At 42.7% G+C, this 18,175-nt stretch overlaps 1 protein-coding gene across 2 annotated transcripts in view; it reads left to right on the top strand.

Moving 5' to 3' along the window:
* PRDM6 (PR/SET domain 6) overlaps positions 1–18,175 on the top strand; it is a 94,063-nt gene that overhangs the window by 57,778 nt on the left and 18,110 nt on the right. For both annotated transcript variants that reach the window (XM_036903170.2, XM_036903169.2), the window contains exons 4-5: positions 5,772–5,899; positions 9,445–9,569. In XM_036903170.2, the coding sequence (XP_036759065.1) occupies positions 5,772–5,899; positions 9,445–9,569 (253 nt within the window). The remainder of the gene's footprint in view (positions 1–5,771; positions 5,900–9,444; positions 9,570–18,175) is intronic.

Genomic DNA, 18,175 nt, shown 5'->3' with positions numbered 1-18,175 from the left:
ACGTATAAACTGATCAGGTTGGAACAGATGGTCTCTGAGGTCTTTCCAAACCTGATTTTCCTGGGCTCTAACTTGAGCCAACGTACTCAGCTTTCTCGCAGGAGGGTTGGTAACTGATACCTTCACAGAGGCCTGTCTGCTGGAAGAATGGCCCTGCCCTTGGCTTTTCAGAGTCCCCCAGTTCACCACAGGCCCTTGGTGAGGCCCCAGGAGCTGCTCCAGAGAGCAAGGGTGAGGTCGCTGAGGCTGTCGAGGGGCTTCCTCATGGACTTCCTTGTTTTTTTTTAAACTTTTTGTAGTGGCATTACATTGAAGACTTCTTTGAATTAGAGGGTTTCCCTTGTTTAAAAAGATCACTAAAAACCTGTGCTGGTAAAACTGAAAGACATGAACTCTCTTCTCTGTTCTCCCACCCCTGGAGCACTGTAGCACAGAGAACTTGGATCTCAATCAGATGATGGCTTCTGGACAGCTCAGGAATGATGAATGCCTGCAGGGTTCCCAGGCCATCAGTTCCAGCAGTTTTCCTTGAAAGTGCCCCCCCAGCTGTAATAGACCAACTTTCAGTGGTAGCAATAATTCCTTCACAGCTGGGATTACAAACTTACATGCTTAAAGAGGCCAGGAAGGCAAGTAAATTAGTGAAGTAAGGAGCACGTAGGACAATAGGGAGTGGCAGGGACTGTGGAGAACTAGAAAAGCACATGGTTGATTGAAAGGGGCCCACCTTCATTTTCTCAGTTGCAGCAGATTATTGCCAGAGATTAGGGACCCATCTTCTTTTTTTTTTTTAGTAATTTTTCAAGAAAAATTAGGAATTAGGTAAAATTTCTAAACTTTTAAAACACTGTGGGAGGAAAAACAAAGTTGGTCAATTGCCTGAATTCAGCCTGAGAGCCACTGATTGGCATATCTTGCTTTAGAGAATAGATTGCACAGAGGCACTAACATACACACATTCCTATAATTCAGAAGATGGATTTCTTTTTATTCTGTTAAAATGGGTCCACATCATGGCTTACTTTGTTTCTATGATTATTATTACTGTTAATGAAAATTGGCAGCATTTATAAATGAGCAAGCTGTGGACAAACCCTCACAACCAGTATTTAACAGAGATACTGATGTATGTTTTACTCATGCTGTTCTCATTTAAAGTAGATTCTTGTTCTAGAAAAGTAAGATAGTGGGACAAAGTGGTGCTTACTGATATCAGGGATTGCAATAAAATGCCTTTTGCATGTGATTTGCAGTTAATGCCACACATGGTTTATAATGAGCAATAATTTTAATGACACATAGAAAAACTGAACTACAAAGAAATAAATGATTAGGTTGTCTTTTCATTTATTTTTCTCTTTGAATTTTTTGAAAAAGATTAGAAAAGCAGAGAGTATAATTTACACATTAAAAAATGCCAATATACAGGCCACTGAAAGAGTAAGTGTGAACACTTTGCTGTATCTGCTTCAGATTTTTTTTTGTAAGAAAAATGAAACATTTCAGGTAACGTGTTCGTCCCCTTTGTTTCCCTTCCATGACCAGTGCTCTGACGAGGTGTATCTTTTCTGAATTTTATTATATGGATAGCTATAAAGGTACTTATATGTATATTACACTATACACTTATCAAATATACTAATAAGAGTGTTATGTATTTTGAAATGTTATTTTATGTATTTTGGAAATGTTAACAAATGCCTCAATCTGTAACCTGGTTGTCTCAATCAACATTATGTTTTGATATTTATCTTTATCAATTGGATCTTAATACAAACAGATCTAGTTCATTCACTTTAAGTGTTTCATGCTGTGTTACTGAATAAACCACAGTTCATTCATTCTTATGATGATGGATACTTCCATTGTGTCTTATTGATTACTTATTTTAAGCAGTGTTACAGTGAACTGCCTCTTTGGGCACACATCACAGTTTCACTGAAATAATTTCCTAGCAGTAAAACTACTGAGTTGTAGGATATATGCATTGTCAACTTAATTTTGATATTGCCAAAATGTTCTCCAACGTGAACATGCCATTTTATGCTCCCTTTCAGCAATGTTGGAATTAGGTTTCTAAAACAAATATGCTAAACATATTTTCTGTACTTCTGAGGGTTTGCCAGGGCAGTATTTAACCCTTTTCCCACCCAGTGCCCTGTATGTTTCTTTACATGTATTTCCCCTACCTCTGGAGGATCATTTGCTCAGCATCCTTAGAAAGAACAGAGCAGATATTAAAACTTTGGTGGTTCATGGTCATTCAGAAGAAAGCATGCTGTTTTCAACAAAACTACAAGTGTTTTTTTAGAGTATATCTTCCCCTTAATATGAACTAACTCTCTTGTCTTCTTTCTCACTATTTGAATTAATAAAATTTCTGATCTTGTCGACATTTTCATAGGTCCTGAGGGGGAATGTCTAAATACTTTGTACAAGATTTTTTATACTTCTTTGCTTTTTAAAATCTTCTGAAGGGTAATGAAAACAAAATAACTCCTGGTCTTGACATTAATTCATCTCCTTAAATTCCTTAAATTTTTTAGGCCTATTAGGTAACTAACTTAAAATTGCATTTTAGCGTTACACCAATGTAGATGTTAATGCAACCTTCAAGAACAACTTCCTGAACTTAGATTGTTGTTTCTGCTCTGCAAGGAAACCTGTTGAAACATTTCCCCACCTTTAGTCCCTTCTCTCCTAGGAGGAAGGCGGCAGCCCCTGACAGTGCAGTAGATGGACGCAGGCACAGTGTCCACATATAGTTCAGTTACGTGAAGAATTTTGCCCACCTCTCTTTTTTCAAAACTGAGCTCTTAAGTGGAAACAAAGTTGAGCTTTACTCAAAAGTAATAATAGGGCAAATCAGTACCAAGAACTTTCTGAGAAGTCTCTAGTTCCTATTTAGCTTTCCCGTTTGGGTATCCCATTTTTCCCAATTTTATTCTCCTTCTGCTAGAGGAATGAGCAGAAATAGGCATTAGTGCCTTCAGGCCCATTGTTTCTCTTTCAAAAAACACGGAGTTTAAATGTTAACTCTTAACAGCACAGACAAGAAAGGGCCCAGGATTGTCTTGAGCCAAATGCAGAGGCGTATGTTTTTGACCTCCCTAAATAACTTTGATAGGAGGCGCTGGCTGGGTTAGCATGATGAGCTAATGAGGACACCTCACGTGCTGTGGATATATGTTGTTATGACTTGACATTTTATGACATTTCTGAAGCTTTTCTTTGGGGGAAGGGAGTCGGGTGAAACAGATGAAAGTAGATTGTGTTCTGAAAGCGCTCTGGCTCCAGTGAAGACAACAGGCCCGAGGGGTCTGGAGAAGCTGCAGTGAGAGTGGTTCAGAGACCTGCAGGGCTTCAGGAGAGAACGGGGCTGACTTGGGCTCCGATGAGATGGATGGGCTTGGGAGGTATTTGGGGGCACCATCAACTGTCTTTGGTGACCACTGGGATCCGAGGAGGGAGGGCAAGAAAGCATGAAGGTGGAATGAGTTTCCTCCACTCCGAGTGCGTGCACAGCTGAGGGACCCAACTAGCTGTGCAGGGTTTTCACCACAGTTTCACGGGAAGTAGTGTAGGATCAGTACTAGCTGAAGCCAGTGAGGCTCAGCCTTATGCCGTGTGCTGCACTGTGTGGTGTTTGGGGAAAGCCTGACCAGTAGCCAAGTACTTTTCCTTAAGTAGGCAAGTGTCAGTTCCATCCAACAGGCAGGAAGTGTAGGATGCCTATAGTGCCAGTATACTTAGTTGAAGGAGTTTATGGCTGAAACAAGATTGTAGGAGGAAACACTTCTTATACTCCTTCTCAAGATTGTTTGTGTCTGATGTTCAAATGGTTCAAGGGAGCACGACTACATGTAAATATTAGAGTTTTACCTGCTGTTGAGAACACTGGCTAGAAGCACAGAGGAAAATCGTACTTCTCAAAGCGCTTCATAATTGTTTTCACCAGCAGCACCCCCAGGAGGTTTGTTCAGGGGGAAAGGATGGGGCAGAGGCCTCGGTCATCAGCATTTTTGGCTCTGTTCTAGATAAACAGTGGCGTTTAAGGAACTGATGGCTTCGTTCAACATTGCATCAGCTGTCAACAGCAGGCTCAGCACTGAGATTTTGAATCTTTGAACCAGCTTCCTTAAACAAAAATAAGAACAAGAACAAAATAACTACAGTGTAAGCTAACCTGAATATGAAGCCTGTCCTTAGAGAGATCACCTAGCAGTTGTAGCCCCCACACGAAATGTTTCCATTCTCTGCCATCATCCCCAAACAAGGAATTTAAAGGAGTCATTCGTCTTAATAATAATATAATATAATCCAGGAATCTATTCATTCTTCTCAGGCTATGTAGATTATCAGCTGTGATCACTCTGGCACGCTACCCAGTCTTAACTGGGAAACAATTGTCTTTATTAGATTGATGTCTTTTATCTGTGCAGGTTACTGGCAAGGTTAGGGGTGGAGATAAATGACTTGAAGAAAAGCAAATAAAAAAATCAGCTGTTTTAGAATGACTGGTGATAATAAAAGAAACTGTCATCACTAAGGCCTTTGGCCCTCAGAATAGAAATACTGAACTAAATTAATATGAATGACCAACTAATTGGAGGATGTAAATGTAACCAGTGAGGCTTATTCTCTGTGTCTGTTTGGAAAGGAAAAGGGGAAAGACTGTTTAGCAAGAGAAAGAGACTTGATTTCTCAGGATGCTCAAGGGAGCATCTCAGAAGCTATTGGGTTTTAAAAGGTCCCATCAATACCATGGTCCTCTGAGAACTGTAGCCGTTGCTTCCTCGATGCCCCTAAGACTGGGGATGTCCTAGCATTGCTGTGCCTATGTACCCCCTGACCTCCCACTCCTCTGTTACCACATCCTCCCAGGGGCCTGGGGCCACCCTGGTTCCTGGAAGCGGGAGCTGATTGCCTCTCCTGGCAGGGCTCCCTCCGCACGTGCGTGCTGGGCTGGCTCGTTGCTTTGCATAAGACTTTTTGTGCCATGCTTATTGCCTGGTGTGAAGCAGATTTCATTTCCTTGAAAGTAATCTTGAAAGGAAATCTGCTTGAGATGACCTAAGGCAGTAATTACTAAACTGAGCTCAGTGAAGACATTTAAAATCCATAGGAAAGAGTTATTCTTTTTTTCTTTCCCTTTTCGAGGGTCTCTCTTTTTTGATGACTCCTCTCCTAATAGTTTCAGGTCCTGACAGCTGAAGTCCTCCATCTTCTGCGAGGTGAGAGTCCATTTATTTCCTCCAATCAGAGTCTGTTTTATCAGTTCTGTAGAGCTCCCTAACTCTCTGCCTTCTGCGAGGGGTCACCCAGCTTGTAGAACAGATGGTTACTGCCTCCAGAATGTCTTCGAACAGCTATGTGTTGGGGGACCGGGGGCCTTTTGTGTGACTATTCCAGCCATGTCCATGTGGCCTCTCCTTTCAGCTTGCTTTGTTTATCCAGCAGCTCATTACTTAAGAGTAGCCTGTCAAAGTAGGTTAAATATTCTTTGGGAAACATGGGCACTCACATCCTTCAGATACCAGAAATATGTTTAATACAGGGAAGATTGGCTTGATAAGGAAAACGTGCTCGACTTGCATCACCAAAATATATTTTCCTGTTATTCCAGTTGAGTTTCCACAAGCTTCACTAAGCACTAGCAAACGTATGGGCAATAAATTTCTGCAGCTGACACACAAAGACACCAAGGGAAGCAGGGAAAATGATTGCTGATGATTCGTTCTAACTACTTGACCTTCTGACCTCTTCTCTAGATATATGACCAAGATGGGACACTACAGCACTTTATTGATGGTGGGGAACCTAGTAAGTCGAGCTGGATGAGGTATATCCGATGTGCAAGGCACTGCGGAGAACAGAATCTAACAGTAGTTCAGTACAGGTAAAGTATATCTTGATTTACCACTTACGGAGCTGGAGGCCTCTGGCTTGTATATACAAATTCAGGCTTGCTGCTAGTTCTGCAGGGTCCTAGGAACTCTGCAAAGACTGGCATATATTTTTTTTTTTGCTAGGCTTCTGAAATCTCCTTAGTTCTTGCAACAGCCATTTCCTGAGAATTCAGGAGTAAAGATGATAGTAGGAGGCTCTTTTCGCTCAGTGCACATGGTGAAGTTACTTCCATGTCATTGCCTGAACTTCCACAAAGGCCTGTAGCAGCCCAGCAAGCCCACAGATGTGGGGTGATTTGCCCCAGCAGTTGTGCACACACACTTAAACAGGAACTCCAAAATGCAGCCCCAGCTCCCTTGCTTTCGGTCACTTTCAAGCTGTCTCCCACAGGGAACAGTTTCATTTGCACAAAGGCATGGGAAACCAGGACCTCTCAACCTTCCCAGGGCTCCTGTTCCACAACCATTATGCTTAGCAGCAATGCTGAGCATGAGTAACCTCTCCTGATCCCTTGAAAGGTGATAAGCATTTGACTTTGGCCCTTTCATGATTCAGAATATGTTTCAGGTGCTGAGGTGGGTCCAGAGCACAGGGAAGTCCCCAGTTTCCTGGGATGTTTGGGCAAAACCTATGAGTAACAAGGAGAAGGTGGCCCTGCCCCATTTTCCAGAGAGGCCCTGGGGAGGGGGAGGGGTGGGGCTGGTGACCGAGAAGCAAGGTGATTGCCAAGTGCTGAGCCGCATCTGCTCTGTGCACCTGCTGGCCAAGCAGTTACACTTAGTGTTAGAGAAGGCTGGAGTGGAGAAGAGAGGGCGACATCAGATCACATAAGGAAAAGCCTTTTCTCAAAATCCCTTGAAAACATATGCCATATAAATATATGACCTCAGTTATAAACAGCGATGTTCCCTTTAGAATCAGAAGCAACTGTTTAGCTTTATTAGGCACCAAAGACACTTCAAAGCAGAAGACCCTGTGCTTGGCAACTTGGATTCCTGCCTACAGCTATTTATTTTCTTTTCCTTTTTTTGGGGGTGGGGGAGGTTTAAAAATACAGCATTAAACACACACACACACACACACACACAGCTGTATTTTCCCTTACTTACAGGTTAAAGGCTGCACAAATCTGGCTTGCTCTCTGCAGGTCTCCACTTCAAAAGGAACATACTGCATCATGAAATTGACTCACTGCCTTAATTTCGTATGCAGTTATATTTCATTAAATAATGGTTTAAATGAAATTGTGCACAACGGTATTCAGTTACACTGCTATGTACAGGCTTTACTCACCTTTATTGCAGTTGTATTTCTGTCATGAAGTCTTCATGAAACTTGGAGCTAGAAAATTAGTAACGATTGTGCTTGTCCATTGAGCAGGAGAGATAGTTAGACTAGCTCTGTAATGAGCACCCAGGGAGCTCTTGAGGTGAATTCCAAATTTGGGGGAAACAAGACACCCCTAAAAGGAAGGTGGGCATGAGTAAGTCATTACCTATCTGTCAATATTAAGTGGATTTTATAACTCTCCTTTCATGGTGGCGCTTAAACGTCGTGTTCTCTCCCCTGATCTGTTTTCGATTACTTCAGATCTTTATAAAATGAACTACAAAAACACAATTTAAAAAACTGGCATCCATCCCCAGTGACCACGTCCAAGAGTAAGAAAATAGAAAAGTTGGACTCTGAAGAGCCAGCCTAATTTTTATTGTACATGAATGTCCTCTTCACAAAAAGTCAGCTGGTTTAGATTCATTCTGTTATGATTTGTAATATCTAAATGGAATTTTCTTCAAAGCGCCCTTGATTGATTGACCCTCAGCTGAACGTTTTGTTTTTATTTTGAGGCTGACAGTAATGTTTGTTGGCATGTGTTCTGCTTCAACTGCTTTGGGACGCCATGAAGCTATCTTTATGAGTCGTCCAACCACAATACTAAATGCATGTCAGCAGAGGAAATATTATCTGAAAAGGGAAAAATCCCTTTGATGTGCTTCAACATGCAGAGATTTCTGCGAGTTTTGGAAGCTCTGCCCGCTTGTAAGGAACGGTGTATGCTTACACGTTTCTTTCCCCCCCTTTCAGCCTGCACTGTGCCTCAGAAGACCACCCATTGCTCGAAAACAGTTCTGCTCTTTCAGCAGCAAAGTGTGTCATTTGGTTTTAGCACATTCATTTGCTGGGCGCTGTGTTTACATTAAGGGAAGCCAAACCGAGAGATGAAATGTTACAAGGGTGAAGTACAAAGTAGACTCAATTTTTCTCAAGTTAGAAGATGCCAGTGATTTATAGCTCGGCTCTCATTCTGATTTTTTTATGTAGCAGTGGAAAGAATTAATAAAATGCACAGCTCTCGGAGATGCGGAGGGAGGAAAGGGTGGCAAGGTCTGGACAACTGGCTGGAGTTTTTGTCAGATATTCATAGAATGTTGGGAAAAACATTCTGCTTAGCTAGCAGTGCCCTCGTGAGACAGAATGGCAGCAAGTAAGGAAAATAACAAGATAAATGAAAATTTTGCAGCTGCAAGTAAAATATTGAGAATCTGCACTTTTTTTATTGATCTTTATGATCCTATTGCCAAGAGCCACTTTGTGGTGACAAAATATGTTGACAAGTGCATATCTCACTGCCATGAAAAATGTGGTGAAGGATTCGCCTTGTGTCTGCAATGTTATACAAGGAACAAATTGCCCTGCTACAGCCAATTTCTTACACAAAGGCTAAATTTAAGGCCCACCAACCCTAAACACTTTTATCTGGAACTTGAGGCTAATATTTGTAGCAATTTCTCATTGAGAAAACCATTCGCAGTGTCCTTGTATGTGTTTATTTTTAAATCTGTAGATTTTTCTTTACAGTACCAAAGCTGTTATAAAAAATGTACGTTTCTTGGTAACTTCACTCTATCATTTCAGAGTGTAATCTTTCAGCTAGAGTGAAGTGCTCCTCTTGTATTTATTGAATTTCCATCTATTTTACATCAGAAGGTTTTTCTCTTCTCCTGTATCAAACTTTAGAAGAAAGTCAACAGGGAAGATTTTTATTACTCTCCATCTCTCTATCACAGACTGGTTTAGTTTTATTACAAATTTGGGGACTCCCAATGCCAAGTTATAAGAATACTTGTAATGCTTTTCTTTCAATTAAGAAGTCAATGGTATTAATTGATATATAAGGTTGAGGTCCCAGCACCTGCAATTCACCAAGAGAAGAGATTTTTCTCATTAGTGTGAGCTGCAAGTTTTGTTTTTTAAATGAACTCTTCCTTTCTTCTGCCTCTTGGACCAAACATCTGTCTTTTCAGCCCAGACGCTCTATAGAGGGACACTGTGGAAATAAACTATAAGCTGTGTATCATACTGGGTTACAGGCTGTAATTGGCTGCTGGGAATGATAAGGTGGGTGCAGATTTTATGACAAACAGAAACTGTTTAGCTGGAACTGGGCAGAACTTTGTTGGGGCAATAAAAATATGGATGGGGGCACATGGATCCTACCTATTACTAAGCTGGGTTTTCTTTTGTTTTGAATAGGTCGAATATATTCTACCGAGCCTGTATAGATATTCCCAGGGGCACCGAGCTTCTGGTGTGGTACAATGACAGCTATACATCTTTCTTTGGGATTCCCTTACAATGCATGGCCCAGGATGAAAACTGTAAGAATTTATTTTAGCTCTGAATTCACATCTCAAAAATACTATTTCAAAACTAATGTAATTTTTAAGAGTGTTGTTTGAAACTCCTGAAATGCAGTTCACTCTGATACATAACACAAATGTACATGTGTCTGTTTCATCATTTTCAGTTTCCCTCTATGTCCTTTGCTTTTTCACAGGGCCTCTTGACTTGCACAGGCCAATCCTTCTTCACCTGTTTACAGTTTCAAAACCTTTGTCATAGTTTTTAATAATCACTGGTAGCAATGTGAAGGCAGCTGGTATTTACTGAGCACCTACTACTATGTGTGTGGTTCTGCACCTGCCACCTTACAAATGGTGTTGGAAGAGCAGAGTAAGATACAACTTCTGCTCTGAAGGGGTGTGCAGTTTTCCTGGAGTCATACTAGATGCAGGCATGAAATAATGAGCAAATAATACTGTTTAATCAGGAATCATGCCCCTCCAGTCGCTCGGATGTGCTTCCTCCTAAGGAGTCATTGGAATGAAAAGTGGTAGTGAAAATTGTAGATACATGACTGAGGAATTTGTGTCTGTTAAAATTTCCTAGTCCAAAGTGAACCATGTGATTTCCTTCTGTCTTTATTCGTATGGTAATCATTATCTTTAAGAAAAGAATCTAATGCCTAGGCAAATGTAGCAACTTTCACTTTTACTTTTATACTTAAAAACTTTATACTTTTGTTGTATCAATTCTTTGAAAAATGTTGTAAGGTGATTTCCAATATTTGGAACAGAATTAGATGATTCTGATGTGCTTCAGTGAGAAACACTGGTTTCCATGATGGTATTTTTTTTTTCTTGTCACCAAATTGACTGATCTGTGAGCAGACAATTCAGGATTACGCAATAGAGAAAGAAGCCGAGACAACAGATCTATTTTAAAAACTTCATTTTGAATTTGAAAAAGGCGTTATTTTGCTTTTTCCTTCTCTACTTCCTTTCCCTCAAACATACACAAACTGCAGTAAAAATGTTCTGTTACTCCTGATCAAAATGCTGATAGTCAGATATTTCTTTTCCATTTTGCCTTTGTTTTCTTTGTAAAAAATATAATCCTCAAAAAAACATATTTCTATCAACTTTCCTTTTCGACTTTACCCTAACCCCAAACCAATCTCAAATCAAAAAATGAGTCTTTGGACATACAGTACATTCTTCTTACTTCCCAAGTTTCCATTGGAAAGTTTCTCTCCTGCAGTGATACCCCAGTTTAAGGAAGTGTCTGTTTTCATAGAACAACATCTTAGTGTTGGACATGAGCGTGCAGTTGAAGGTGGAGACAGATACAGATGTGGAGACCAGTATGCTCTGTCTTCCCACGATGCTCCAGACTCCAGGTCCCCTAAACTAGATCTAGGTCCATGCACAGAAAAGCACCAGGGGCAGCCCTCAGTCTGCTGACGTGGGCCTGTCTGTACATTAGAACTTTGACATATAACTTTATCTCTGAAGTATGGAATTTGATCCACAAGGATTCCAGAAATTCTGTAAGGCCCTCTGTTTCGTCCTTTAATACAACCTGCTTCAGACTCTGAAGACATTATTGTGGTATTGAGAAATGTCTGGGAATAAACATATCCAAGTCTAGAGTTCTAAAGTATGTAGCACATAGTCCAGATATCCATTCATTCATTGCTCAGATATTTACTGAACACCTACTGTGGGTCAGTGCCCTGCTAAGTGCTGCGGATAGAGCAGTGAACAGTGCAGACAAGAATTCTCTCCTCGTAGAGCATACATTTTAGTGGAGGGAGACAGATGTTCAACAAGTAAATGGGTGAATAAAGGGTTTGTCAGGTAGGATAAGTACTGTACAGATAACAAAGCAGAGAAGGGCTAAAAGTGCTGGGAGTTGGGAGTTGCAGTCTTAGAGAGTGGTCAGGCTGGGCCCTCTGGGAATGTGTCCCTGCGGATAAGCCTTAAGGATATGAAGGATCCACCATGCGTGTTTTGAGAGAACAGTGTTCCAGGTAGCTGGACTAATGGTATAACGGCTCCAGGGTGGGAATGTTCCTGTCCTGTTGGAAGAGCATCATCAAGGTTAGCGTAGGTATTTCAGAGTGAGTGAGGTGGGGAGAACTTAATTTAGATATGGTGGGGTGGGGCTGGGATAGTGTACAGCCCAGGAGACCACCAGAGGACCCTGGAGTTTACTGTGTGGCTCGGGTGAAGCCTGCTGTTGCAGAGCTTAGAGCAGAAGAATGATCTAATCTGACTGCAGTTGTTCGTGGATTACCTGGCTTCGGAGGGAAGCCTGGACAGTAAGGGTGAGGGCTGAGTAGAGAATCTAGTTAGAGGCTGGTACAGGGAGCCAGGGGCGAGGTGGTGGTAGCAGGGACCCGTGTGGAAGTGGTGAAGCTGGTGAGAGGCAGCTGGGTCATCCATATGTTTTGGAAGTAAAGCCAACAGCATTTTGCTCATACATCAGATGCTGAGCGAGAAAGAAAGGAGTCAAGGATAACTCCAAGGCTTTGGTCTGAGGAATTAGAAGGATGGTGTGGCCATTCACTGAGTTATGGGTCAGAAATGGAAACATCTATGGAACGGCTACCTAGGAAGCACATTTCTTGCCCTTGCTGTGGATCTCTGGAGTGGAACATTGCTTCCAACTCATGACGCCGTTACGCAGATGAGAGGGCTTTAGGGGTTGGGCTGCAGGATGTTGAGGGTCCCGTGTGCTATTCCCAGCCACCTGACAATAGGTGCCTAAGCCTGTACCATCTGGTCTTCAGATGCAGTGCCTCACTGCCTTCAAAAATGGTGCTTTCTGGAAACACCGTGTGTTTTGCACCTCAGTCCTTCTATCTCCTTGAGTCCAACCCATGTGAAACGTGCTTGAGGTTGTTGATTAGAGTATTAAATCAACTATACCAGAGCAAATGTGGTATCATTTAGCACCTGAAATCCTTGGAAGAAAATTAGAAAGCCATAGCCACTTGCAGTATTGTGGATTCAGTAGGCAAATTAGCAGCTCTTTGGGGTTGCATTCAGAGTGCTAAACTAGAGTGGAGGGAAGTTGAAAGGGAATTAAGTCATTGACTAAAAGGCTCAACAGTAACAATCCCCCTTCCCCCTAAGGGCATTATAGGCATTCTATTTCAGTTCCTGTCTCAGAGTCATATATCTGTCACGTGATTGGCTACCTAAGAAACCAGCAGAAAGCTTCATCAGACAGTGTGCGGGAGATATATGACTTTAACTCTAAGATAGATTCACATTCCCCATGATTCACTCAGAGACCTGGGAATGCCTTCTAATGAGGGTTCCTTATTCTGTACCGGGAAAATATTCTGTGATTTAAAAGCACAAATGTGTGAAAAGGCATGGACAGATCATTTAACAGATAGCCTTCCTCAGCCCTGAGTAATTTAAATCATCTCAACTGGTTTAGCAATTCGAAGACAATTTTTATCCTTCTGAGCCAGCCACAAAATAAATTAGGTGCCTTAAAAAGAAGCTTCTTGAGATCAAAGACTTACTTGACAAAACACCTCCACAGAGCCTCCTTATAGTACTAAGTACACAGGAAATAGTGAATGCTCAGGGGACAAATACTGAGGATTTTCTTGCCATTATTAGAAGGGATGAAGTGTTTCAGCCAGATTTTTCTTTGTTAACAAAATTGATACATGGTCCAAGATGTTCAGGGAAAATATAATTTTACTTAGTGAATAATACTTATTAAGCACTTTTATTTATAAAAGTATCATTTCCTTCCCGTGGTTCTTTCAACATCGAAAGTACACATTTCCTATTGGGCATGGCGGTGGGTTCGGGCTTCAGTAGCTGCCCCTCCAGCAGCCGCCGTGCAGCAGTGGGGCACACGCACGGACAAGCCATTGAAAGCCGCTGGGCCTCAAAGAGAAGGCAGCATTTCACACAGGCATTTGGGTTCTGGAAGCAATTTCTGTTATTTTCTTTTTAAAAAAACCATAGTTATAAATGTAATAGAGCCCCAAAGACAGAGCTGCTCCGTCCACTGTGGGCCTTTCAGAAAAGCCTGAAGGGGACCCTGTGTGGACAGATTCATACACAAGAAGGAATGAGGCTCTCCAAGCTTCCAGTGAGGGATTAGCTCCTGCAGAGTGTAAAGACCGTTGTGTGTTCATATTCATTTCAGAGGAAATTAAAAAAAAAAAAAACCCTGGGAATAAATGTTCAACAAATCTTCCTGCTGTGTTTTCTGCCTTGGCAAGTGAAGGTGAAAGTGAGGTAGTGAACGTGAGACGTGATGGCGACGCGGGAAGTGAGCGCTTTCTCCAGGAGGCCTGCCTTATTCTCTTGATTTTAAAGAGCAGAAAATAAAAAGGGGCACCTCTCTACACATCCCCAATAATGAGAAATGAGGCCCAGGGTCAAGAAGGCCCTAACTCAAACCTTATGTCTGTGAACATTGAGGAGATTACAGTATAGTTGAATCCAACAAGAGAACATCAAATGTGCAAGACCCTGTAGGAAGCATCGTGATGGAGTCCAGAAACCAAGACCCCGTCCTCAAGGAACTCAGGGTAGAAGAAGGCACGTGAGCACAACTGCAAACAAAACGAGCGCAGGTGCCATGTGAGATGGCCATGCCAGTGAGCCTGAGCTCAAGGCTGGTAGGCTGAGCATCAGTGCAGCTGGGGGGGTTAAGCTCCCAGGCCCCTGTGCACAGTAGGGAGCTGGGATTAGAGCCCTTTCATAAATCCAGGAACCTGAGGTTCCTTTTTGGTCCCTGACTGACAACTAGGAAAAGGATACCCTCAAGCCCATCAGCCAAGGAACTGTCCATCTTGGGCCGTTGGTGAAAACTCTAATTAGAGTCATACTCTAAACATCAGCCCCAGCTATGGTGGGGGGCTTGATTTCCAGTTACCTGCCGGGTTTGGAAACCCTGGGCCAAGAAACATTTATTAAAATTGGTCCAGAACTGGAGAACCTTGCAGAGTCCTGGAAGAAGCAAAGGAGACAGTCACCTCACAGGGAGGCCTTGGTGTCCATGCAGGATTCCAACAGAAGGCAGCCTCCACGGAAAATGTGTCCACAGAAATAAATGATGAAAGACACTGGGAAACCTGCCCTCATGCGAGACCGGACCTCTTGGGTGCTGGGGGGTGCTGCAGGGTGCGGCCCAGATCCCCACCAGGCTGTAGGACTGAGGCACCCCTTGCCCCCATTCTTGGGAATGTGAGGGGCTGACAGCTCTCAAGTGAGTTTGTCTCCTGGAAATACCTCCTGCTTAGGAGAGCCACTTCACCGGTGTTCCTGCTCCCTCCCCCTGCAGCTCACATGCAGTGCCTGGTCAGTGTGGGGGTCCTAAGGACTGGTTCCCTTGTCCCAGAGCAGGGAAACTCCGAAGGATCATCCCAGCTCCAGATCTGCTGATACCCTTCTTCAGCATGATCCTCTTGCCTCACTCACTCCCAGGAGCACTCCCGAGTAAACTGCACACAGAACCACAAACCTCCAATTCAGAGGCTGTTTCCCAGGGGACTAAGGTGGGAACTCCCAGGTTTATATTTACAATGCAGACCCCTCTCCTGAGCCCCAGACCCCTACCCAGTTGTCTTCCCCACGTCTGCACTTGTGTGTCTCCAGGCATCTCCCGCTGAACATGGAAAACCAAAACCATTCCGCTGGCCCCGCCAGCTGCCTCTGCCCCACCTCGGAAGCCCTCCCTCCCACTCACCCAGTGGTTCTTTCCAGAAACGCAGACGCCTCACTCGTCCTCACTTTCCTGTCTGATCAGCTCTCCAGTCCTGTGGACTATATATGCTTACGTACATTTCTTTTCCTTTCTGCTGCCACCACCTGAACCTTAGGAATCCTTCCAGACATGTTTTTGCCCTTCAGCATGCAAGGAAGCACTCCCTGTCTTCCCCTTCCTCTCGTCGGTCCTTCTGCTTTTCTACAAACAGCAGCGCACCCTGTACGTCGTTCTGCACCTTCTTTTCACTGAACAGTGCAGAGTGGTGATCCATCTAAAGCATAAATCTGATCATCACACACTCCCTTGCTTAAAACCTGTTTTTGGCTTGCTGTGACTCTCATAATAAATCCCCAGTTCTTAATATGGCAGCCTACAGGCCACATAGAGTCTCCAGAAATATTTTGTATTGCTCACAGTGTTTCACAGAATAAGAATTCATCTTTAGACTGGCCATGCCCTATTCAACTTGCTACAGACCCTGCACCCCATATTGTGCTAACCTGCCCCCCATCACTTATTTTCATGCACTGCCCTGCCCTGCGGGCCGTGGGGGTTGTGCCCCCTTCCTCTCCAGCCCAGCTGCGGCCCCTCTCAAGTTCTCTCTCTGGCCTATTTGCCTTCTTTCTATTCCTTTGGTGCCCTGAGCTTCCTCCCCCTCAGCACGCCATGCAGATGGCCAGGCCGCCATGCTTGTCTCTGCGTTGCCTTGTCCTCCCTTCACACCTGTCTGAGCCTGTGTGCCCTTCAGGACTCACCCTCAAGGTCACTGCCTCAGGGACACATCCCAGATATATGCTTTCCTGGTACCCTGTTCTCTCTCAGAGCACTTACCACACCTGTAGTAGCTGTGTCATGTCCATCCTAAAATGAATGTCTTTCACATTTTCATCTTTCTGAAACTGACATCTTAAATTTAGTGGTAAACTAATGGGAATTTCAATTTGATGAAACTGAGTGGATCTTTCTCTGTAAAAACCCTTGTTTAGTGCCTGTCTCTCTCACTAGTGTTTCAGGGGCTCAAGGGCCGGACTGTGGCTTTCTGGTCCCCCCTGTGTCTGCAGCGCCAGCACTGTGTTAGGCACGTGATAGCTACTCACTGAGCATTTATGGGCTCCATCAATGGACAAGGCAGTAAAGTAGAACTTTGTGTTATGGATCCTGCATTTGCCTCTCACAGTGTTTTAATCATCCAGTGACTATATTCTTTCTTGGCTATATTCTTTCAGGCTTTGAGAGTTTGCCCTCTTCCCCTTATTCTTTGTCATGCAGACTGGAGAGATTTTGTCAGCTCCGTCTGTGTGTAGAAGCTTTTTGATCATGTCAACTAGTCATCTCTGGGCCCTTTGCAATTGTCTGTCGTGCAAGCTGTTGAGTTGGGATGAGTGTTTGCTGACTCATATCTTGTCCCCTTTCTGATAATTCCCTGTGTTTGTTCAGTATTTTTGATGGTGGAGCCAATCAGGTTGGTATTTAGGAAGAAGAATCTTCTGTGTCCTTTACGTCCTGCTTTAAAAACTTACACTTTGTAGATCTCTAGGGTCCCGTAGGAGTGTTCAGGAGCTCTGCCAGACAATTTAAAGATCACATATGGTTGTTTTCATGAAAATTATTCATTCCTATTCTTACCTTTTCTTCTCTCAGAATTATATGATCATTTCATTCAGTAGGACTGCATTTATTCACAGGTGCAAGAAAGGACCATGCCAAAAGTAGACTGTCAAGTGCAGGTACTCCTACCTGCATCTTGGGAGCATATTACATTTGTTTTGAGTTGTGTGCTTGAGAAGAAAATAACAGGACAGAGAATAATTTTATTCCAACCATCCCCACTCTTATTATCCCCTAAATGCTATTATTATTATCATTAACTCAGATTCCATGTATCCCAGATCATTATAGAAACTGGTACAAATTTTTTTTATTACCCTTTTGACATTGATCATTAAACTTTCAACAGCTCATTGGCCACCAAATTCTTTGGTTTAATAAAATGGTTACATGACCTTAACAGCGTTTGAAAATTGATTCGTTAGGTTACTTTCCAGGAGGAGCACAAATGAGAAGTCAGAATTTATCATTTACACTTAGAGTAATTATTTGAATTATTTTCCCACAAAGGGCATTATATTCCTCTTTCCAACAGGGAAGCTTCTGGTCCATCTTCCTGCTCTCATGCATGTGGATGATGTCTTCATTCCACAGCCTCCCCCCCATGCCTGCCTTCCTGTCAGTCTGGCATTTCCCAGCCCTCAAGAGCTCCGTGTTGCCTGAAAACCTGTGGGTTTCCCTCTGTTTTGTTTCTTCTGGGTTAGTCATAAACGGAATAAATGAGAAGGGTTCTCCCCTAATCCCTTTCAATGCTGCTGTTTTTATTTCTTATTTAAAAATACCAGACATGGTAAAACATTCTTCCGTATCTTTATCGACTTAAAAAGTAACAGTCTGTGTGCAAAGATTTTTTTTTAAGTCTTAAATGTAGGGACAAATTTCATATTGACTACACGCTTTTGCCTCAGAAGTTGAAATTATACATAAATAGCTATATGATACATATATATACAAGCTCAAAACAGTTGTTGTAAAATGTCCTTTTTATCTTTGAAACACAGCTAGTGAACAAGAGACAGTGTAGGCATGTAGTCAGAAAAAAATACCCTGGAAACAGAAAGCTAAAGCTTCCAGCCTAGCTGTGTTCTTAACTAAAGATATGATGCTGGGCAAGTTATTGGACTTTCTTGGACTTCTGGTTTTTTTTTACTCACAATAAGAGAGGATTTGTTTAGATCCATGATTCTCAATTCTGATTGTACATTAGAAGCACCTGGGGAACTTTTAAGAAATGTAGATGGCGAGGCCCTACCATGGTCTGATTTAATTTTTTTAAATCTCCCCG

Source organism: Manis pentadactyla, chromosome 13 (assembly GCF_030020395.1).
Source record: "Manis pentadactyla isolate mManPen7 chromosome 13, mManPen7.hap1, whole genome shotgun sequence".
Taxonomy (NCBI): domain Eukaryota; kingdom Metazoa; phylum Chordata; class Mammalia; order Pholidota; family Manidae; genus Manis; species Manis pentadactyla.
Note: the sequence above shows the minus strand (reverse complement) of the source record. Positions and strands in the feature narration are given on the sequence as shown.